The following is an 8,291-nucleotide window of genomic DNA, read 5'->3' on the forward strand; positions in this document are numbered from 1 at the left end:
GCAGAACTGCCCTGGTACACTTTTTACTCCACACCAATTGCATGCACAGCTTCTCTCCAATATCAACTAAGCAACACAGACAAAGTTTAAAACTTGATTTTTGACACCCAGAAACTCCCTATTTTTAAAAGAATCGTGTTTAACTATGATCTGTACAAACACCCTGCAACTCAATCAGCCCAGCCAGTACTGCTATGAAAAGAGCAGCACCATCCCGAAAGAACTGCTGTCAGACTACAGTGGTCCAACTACAACACGCTTACAATAATGATGCTTCAAATACCCAAATGAGCCCAAACTTTCACACTTTGCCACAAAGAGGCTTAGACATGGAAAGTGAGTTTTTGTAGGTCACTGACATGTAAGCAAGAGGTAGCAACTCTGTATCAGGGCAGTAGAAAAAAGGGAAAGTAAGAAGCAGACAGAATAGCATTGCTGCATATGAAGATTACCACTGGCCACAATTTTCTGTCTGATAGATCTTCCAGTAGTAAACTCTTACCCCCAACAGATATACCTTGCTTTTTCAAAGGAGACAAAACATAAAAGCATAAAGTTTTTTAATGCTTTTTGTTTCTCTTTGGTTTTGCCTGCTCTCACCTCCCCTTGCTGTAATAAAAAAGATGATATCCAGAACATGGGGTTTTTTCCCTTTTATTTTTCCATGTTTCCAAATGTAGCAAAGGGAAATTAAAAAAACTGCATGTCTAAGAGGTGAGGGAGATTCCAGAACACAAGTCACTCACCAAGAGGGGAAAGGAGAGATACCGAAGGAAGAAATGGTAAGTATGCTGGTTTTGGTTTGTTTTTGTTTTTGTTTTTTTTTTTTTTTTTAATTGCACAAGTGTCAAATGTGGTTCTGTATTCTCAGAAAGTTTCAGAAAGAAAAAAAATGAATTATTACTTCTAAAACTAAATGATTTTGACATGTGAAACAACTCCGATTAAATGGCTTTTCTTTCCCCCCTCCATTTCTTATTCTGCTCTAGTTCAAAGCTTTATGTCACCAGCACGTGATACTACTGTAAATGATTTAAGTTTTTTCACGTTGACTTCACCTGTCACGCTGCCACGAGATTAGCACAGGGACAAGGTGCCAGCTCACACAGACCCAGCACGGAATCAAGGCTGCTGGTTGTACAAAAGCCTGAATGCATTCCTGGGAAGATGTCTGGCTGCTTGCCGCCGTGCTCTCCTCCAGCTCAGCCAAATAACGTGCGACTGGATAATGGCCCATCACAGTCATGGCAGTATTAGGAGACAAATGGAACATTAGCTTACTGGAAAAATCAAAGATCCCATTTAATAGGTTTCTCAAGGGAATTTTTTTTTAATTAAATTTTAAACTGTAATAGTCTCTTCATTTTAATACATTACAAATTTACACATATAGAAAGGAAAGTACTACACTACTAGTGGCCTACCATTTTGCCTACCAGGTAGGTTAGGCCCCATCTCAAAATGCTTCATATTCTTGACAGTAATGACTAAGTTCCATTTAAGGAGCTCCTCATGAGACTTAGATTTGGTTTCAGATATTATTTCTTTTCAGGAGGCAAACTTTATAGTATTCCTCGAGTTTCACTGTCCTGCCCCCAGGAAACACATGAAGGGAGGGACAAACAGGCTTTTGTGTCCAGAAGATCTTTGTGAATCATCTCCCACAAAGCTGCAGTGCACCTGGGCAAAAAGATTATTTTCCCCTTGGGTTTTTGGTTTGGTTTTTTTTTTTTTGTGTGGTTTTTTTTTGTTTTGTTTTGTTTGTTTTTTTTTTCCTAAAAATCCTTTTTCCTGCAATTCCAGAATTGCAACTGGGAATTCCAGAAGGGACTCAGCCATGCTGGTTGAGTCAGATGTTGGTGGTGACAACTTTATCAGCTGCTCCCGTTCTCCTGCACTGAGGACTGTACTGTTCGTTTGAGCCATCGGTGTGCTGGTTTGAAGGAAATGGCAATGACCACTTTCCTTCAAAAACATGAACAATCACATTCACATATTCTACTGAAATGAATGTCATTTTCATGAGCTTCATTAATTGACACCGTCATTGAATTCCACAAATCCTTGACATTACCAGCTTTCACTGGTATTAAGCTTTGCTCACAACTCTCAAATCCAGACCTGTCTTTCCCAGATTCAAACACAGTCTATTATGCCGTTTACACACAGATGAATGATAATAGGTCCTGGATAATACTCCACATCTAATGATAAATATTTATACTGCTTTTGACATTGAGAATCTGATGCCCAAATCTTTTAGCAATAGCTTTCATTCAACTCAATCCAAGAACCTTAAAATCTTGGAGGATTTGAGCTTGAGTACTTAATTTCTTTTAAGTTCAGGATGTTACCAGCACAGCTACCCTTTGAGGGAGCATAACTTCATACATCTGATGTCTGAAGAGACCATTAAAGTTACCTTCTTTGATCTCCCACCTAACATGAGAGAGAACACAGATACTGAACGTGATAATTTGTGAAGAGATTGACAGAAATGGAACTCAGTTATCTGAAGTTGGATGCAGCTAACAAAGATTATGTGGAGATCTGTATCGCATTTACATATATAGAAACACTGAACTTTCTGTGTTTAACACAGCATGGCAGAAGGGGAAGCTACTATATAAAGAACAGCCAGCCTTGACTATACCAGCCTACTGCAGAACCCCTCCTTTGCGATGACCTGCTACCACCATTCACTTCACTCTTCCTCTGCTGTAACTGGTTGAAAGCATAATGGTTAGTTGAAAACACAATGGAATAATTGAAAACTGATGCTTTATTATTAATTAAAGGACAAATCACATAAGTCGTGGGGGTTTTTAAAACAAACTTCTATGTCTTACAAGAAGTACATTGTCATCCTCCTTGAAAGAAACATTTCTTCCTTACTACAGCTATCCTAAATCATCTTGAACTACAAAAAAATGTAAGCATGAAGAAGTAAAAGGGTAAATTATTCAGAGGGGAAACTGGTGGCACTTTGAGCTAACAACGGGAAGTTGCATTTCCAGAGAGCAGCATGACTTTTAGTCCAAACCTACCAAAATTTCACAGAATGACTCAAGGTGAAGGAATATCCACAAACCTAAAGGTTAAAAGGGTGCTTGTATGAGACTCTCTCAAAGACAAGACTGAGGTATTGTTTACTTTTCAGAGTTGCTGCAACTTCCTGTTGAATTACTCAAGTCTCTGGATGAAGAAGGAACCAGCACACCACGTGGGACGGGAAAGAAAAAAGACACCAAGACACAGGGTAGGCAAGGGAACTGAGCTCTGTCAGCTAAGTAGGATCAGAAGGTACAAGCCTGGATCTCATCCACCACTGACGAGAAATTGTGGCCTCCCCTTTGAAGCGCTCTATCATTTGTCCTCCCACTTCCTATTTATGCTGTTAAAAAAAAAAACAAACCCAAACACCAAAAACACAAGCTGCTGCGTAATCCTCGGCACTTAAGTCTGTCTGTAGGCCAAGGTGTTTATATGACCCATCATCCCAACAGTACCCAAGTACTGCAGAGCACTTGATGTTTTATCATCACAGCAGCCATAGTGCCATTTCTTACCCAGAGAGTCTGAGCCACAGAAAGACAACACATCTTTACACTGGAACAGAATTCAGTTTTCTAAGCTCGTGTTGTTTAGTTGCTAGGTCAAAAGACTTTTGCAGGAAACCTTCCCTAGGAGATCACTTTCTCTCAGAGGAACCACTCATGTTTTACCACAGTGCTGTAAGCAACAAGTGATAATTTACTAGTATCTACTTCTCAAGTAGAGAGATTGTGGGTCATATTAATTAGCACACCTATCCAGCACACCTACTGTCACATAGTAGATATATGACACAATAAATAGGCGGTAATTTTGGGCAATAGTAAATAACATACCTAAGGACTGCCTTGTGTGGGTATGTGCTACTGCATTCATCTTCTCACGAAAGGCATTATCATGAGAACACTGCTAGGAGATATTAACAACTAGCTTTGAATTCTGAATTGAAGTAGACAGTATGTTTCCAAGTGTTCAGATGAAGAGATCATTCATATTGCATTTTGAAAAAATAATGTTCCAGTTGTTCCTCCTTATATACAAAATACCCTATATTTGTATTAGCTATTTGCTGATTGCGTGTTCAACAGGCAAAGCAGTAACTGGAAACCAAAAGCTTTTATAGATTTCTATTGTGACCTACAGTATTTCCTTTAATTTCTTATTTCTAAAATGGGTTGAACAGGAAATTATTTTGCCTCTGCACAAACACAAAAACCCCAACCCGTTGATGTTTCCAGCAAAATTCCCCATCCTGCATCAGGGTGAGGAGTTGAAACCTTAATGCATTTGGCAAACCAAAAAAATTCAAACAAATAGATGATTGATTTATCAATCATCTGTTAAAGTTGATATATTTCAATGTAAATATTTTCATAAGTTAATTCTGAACTGTTTTGTTTTGATTCTGACTTCCCTTTAACATGAAAGTATTGTAGTTGTTTAAACTCCAAAACAAAGAATTGTTTCAATTGGAACAGCATGTTTCCTTTCACTCTAAACGGTTTTAAAACTGACACCAATGTGTCATTCAGCTTCCAAAAAGTATCTACATTTTCTTTCACAAAAAATGGGGGAAGAGATGAAGTTCATCACCTCTGAAAAAGGAAACAATACAGCTTCACATTTTATCATGTTCTTGATCTGAACACCATTAGTTTGTGTGCACAGGCTAGTAACTACCTTTCACCTTGTTCTCACTTCTTCAAGTGTGCAGCAGTGCAAGAAAACCTAACTTTTGTGGACATATTTCAAAAAGAAGCCTCTACTTACATTTTCCTATGGAACAGCATTTTTGCCCAGCAAATCATTTCAATGTGACTGTCATACATGGTCATCACTTAAAATCTCTCATAAAATCAGTTCACTGTATACACTTCTGTTAGCAGAGAAAATACCACCAGCTACCAAAAACTGGGTGTAAGACTCTTGGTCACTAAATTCAATCTGTTGGTCACTAGGCTAACATGCTCCATTTCACACAGTTACTGAGTACCATTTTTTAAAACAATTAAATAGACTGAAAGTTGTTCTGACTCTAAACAAATCTGGATCATTCAAAAGAAATAGAAGAGGTCTACATTTATAAAGTAGTTTGTCCATTGGTTAAACAACACTGCTTGTCTCTTTTCAATCAGCCTCCTCTTATTCTTTAGTAATATTTTATGTTGAGGTATAAGTATGCGATAATTACACAAAAGATGATGATTCTGGAGAGACTTTTAACACATGCCTGACATCTTCCTTTAAAGATTTGGATAGAAAATGCATTTCTCTGTCAATCCAAACTACCATGTTTCAGATCAACTGGTGTTATCACATTTGAAAATTACTTTGTGCAAGGCTGAAGGTATACTTTTTAATTATTATTTATGCTTTTTAAAACACATTTATATCTCTTCATCATTTCTGATGTAAATAAATGTTTAATAATTAAAATATCTTCCCTGGATTACCTTTGTACTACTTCCTGCAAATTCAGTTTTGAAAAGCCTTAGCAATAATAAAACCAGGATATACTACCTGAGCATAGCGTACATCAGACACAGCACTGCATGGGTACTCTGCTTGAGTGTAACAGTACTGCATGAAGCACAGAATGATGCACATATTTCACACTTAAAACCAGCAATGCTGCCTGAACATTTTACATTAATGTATCAATAAACTGTTATCAAAAATTTTGTCCACGAAGAGTAGTTGCACTACAAGCCTTCCTTTGAGAAGCTAAGACATGCTTCTGGAGGCAGTCAATAGACTAGTGAGCAGTGTTGATCTGTTTGTGCTTGTTCCTGTTCTATAACTGTTTGTAGTAGAAATAAGAGGTGAAAATACTTGTTTGAGCAAGCTTATCTGCCAAGCATTGTAGCAGACAGTGTGCGGAGTACTTGGAAATGAAATCTGAGACCAAAGAAAGAAATGTAACCAAGGGGTTTAGGAGCCTAAATCCTCTTTTAAAAAGTAATGTTGAGACAGATTTTGAAAGATAATTAGTTAGTGGAAGAAGGAGCTCAGCATTAAGTCCTCATAGCCAAATGCTTGTATTGTCCTTTAATAGCTTTCTAGCAGTGATTCATCTTCAGACATTCTTTTTCATTCCTACTCATCTTTCTTTGAAAAAATCCCCCTTGAGCTAAATCAATATAAAAGAGAAAGAAACATGTAAAAATTGGGATTTATTGGAGGACAGTTTCAGATTCACCATATGTGCTCAACTCCCCATAGCTTCAGGTGGTCTAGTGTGTGTCTAGACAGCACAGAGAGGAAAGCAGCATGCTGCACCTTGGGGAAATATGGCACCAAGTACTTGTAACAGCTAGCAATTACACGCTGAACCATCAGAGCAGACCATGGCAGCAGTTCCCAAACTTTTCTGCTTACACACACAGTGACTGCTGCAATCAGCCTTTCCAAAGGCTGCAAACACTAACAGAAGTCACTGCGGTCCTCCAAGGCTTGTGACCACCCTTGGCTGCCACAAACCCACCACTCTTCAGCAGTTAGCAAAGCGCTTAACAGGGAGCACCGGAGTGATTCTGAAGAGCGGCAACAATGCTAAAACAGGGCCATAGCCAAGTTCATCCCTACGAGGCCCATGGATGGATTACAGCTGTTAGGGGCGCTGCAAGAAACCTTGTCCTGCGGGGAGGTGGGAGCTGTGCCATGGCCTGGGGTCTGAGGGGGGGTCCCCTGGGGTCTTGGCTCTGGCGTGGAGATGCTGATCCGCGCCCCGGAAAGGCGCCACCGGCTCTGCCGCCGGTCCTGCTCCTCCGCCGGGCGCGGGAGCCGCCGCCCCAGCCGGCTCTCAGGACGGCCTGCCGCCGCGGCCAGGCAGCCCGAGGGAAAGGGGCAGCTCAGCCCCGCCGAAGCCGCAGGAGCGACCTCTCCCCGCCCGCCCCGGCCCCTCAGGCCCGGCGCGGCCAGCACACGGCCCCTCTGGCGGGCAAACTCCCCGCGGCGGCGGCGGCGGAGCGGGGTACGGCGCTTCCCCTCCGCCCCGGGGCCAGCGCCGAGGGAGCCGGTCCCTGCTTCCCCCCCAGCCCCACCGCCCAGACCTCCCCAGCCAACTTTCTCCTCAGCCGGGGGGAACCCCGCGGGGCGGGCAGGGGAGGGGAAGGAAGGGAGGGAGGCGGCACCGCCGGTCGCGCATCTTACCCAGAAGCGGGACCCGCAGAAAGCCTCCATGGCCGCGGCGGGGTCACAGAGTCTCCTCCAGGCCCACGCCGGGTACCTGAGCGGGGGAGAAGCCGGCTCCGTCCCCCGTGGGCGGGCCCGGGGCGGGGAGGAGCGGGCCTGACGCGCCCCGTCCCGCCCTCCCCGCCTCAGGCCGGGAGGCGCCGGCCGGGGCCGCGTCGCCTCGGCGGGGGCCCCTCAGGGCGGGAGGCGCCCGCCAGAAAGCCCGAGGCCCCCTCAGCCGGCGGGACACAGGGACAGGGCTACCCCGGCCCCACTGTGGCAACCCCCTCAGAGGCCGAGCACCCCCCGCCTGGCGCCACAGGGAGGGAGTGGGGCCGCCGCAGCCCTTCTCTGTCCCCTAAACTCTGGGAACCAATTCTGAGATGGGGCTTCTTGCTTTCCAAGGGTGACCAAGCCCTCAGGAAGACATTTTCCTTGGCCAGGGTGACCGGCTGGCACAACCAGACCCCTGCTCTTGGAGGGGGATGGTGGTGGCCCCCACACGGCAATCAAAGAGCAGGCAGAGGGATGGTCACATAGGGTGGCCGCATGGCGTTGGGGCATCTGCTGGGTTTGGGGCTGTGTCCATCCATCCAGACCACTCAGGCCAGCGTTAACATCTTGGGGGCACCCCTCTTCAGAGTGGTGTGGGGTGTGGTTGCCCCAGTGGGACTTAAATGAGGGTCACATCTCTTATCCACCCATCTGCAGACTCTCCCTTCATGCCGATTGCTTCTGCTGTAGACCTGTGGTTAAACCAGTGGCATGGATCTATTTTTAAAAGCTTTCAGTCAATAAAATTCTAGTATATATGTAACTAATAGATTTTGTAGCATGGCATCTTGGACACAGTCTGGATTTCACGTTCCCCATGGTATAGAAGCACTGTTTGCTTTCCTCTTGGGCAGGACTTCTCCTACATTGACAATCTCCTTATTGACCTTCTAGCACCTGCTGTTTGTCCACCCACTTGCTGTAGCATCTGGTTCAATAACATCATTTCACGCAAAGCACCCTGTTGCCACAAATCTACTTAAATATTTTAAGAGTTTGAGTTTCCTTCC

At 43.7% G+C, this 8,291-nt stretch overlaps 1 protein-coding gene across 2 annotated transcripts in view; it reads right to left on the minus strand.

Moving 5' to 3' along the window:
- ABCC3 (ATP binding cassette subfamily C member 3) overlaps positions 1-7,321 on the minus strand; it is a 49,326-nt gene extending 42,005 nt beyond the window's left edge. For both annotated transcript variants that reach the window (XM_042802653.1, XM_042802654.1), the window contains exon 1: positions 7,207-7,321. In XM_042802653.1, coding sequence (XP_042658587.1) covers positions 7,207-7,236 — 30 coding nt within the window. In that variant the 5' untranslated portion in view covers positions 7,237-7,321. The remainder of the gene's footprint in view (positions 1-7,206) is intronic.
- Positions 7,322-8,291: the final 970 nt, after the last annotated feature.

Source organism: Tyto alba, unplaced genomic scaffold, assembly GCF_018691265.1.
Source record: "Tyto alba isolate M040663 unplaced genomic scaffold, T.alba_DEE_v4.0 Super-Scaffold_39, whole genome shotgun sequence".
Taxonomy (NCBI): Eukaryota; Metazoa; Chordata; class Aves; order Strigiformes; family Tytonidae; genus Tyto; species Tyto alba.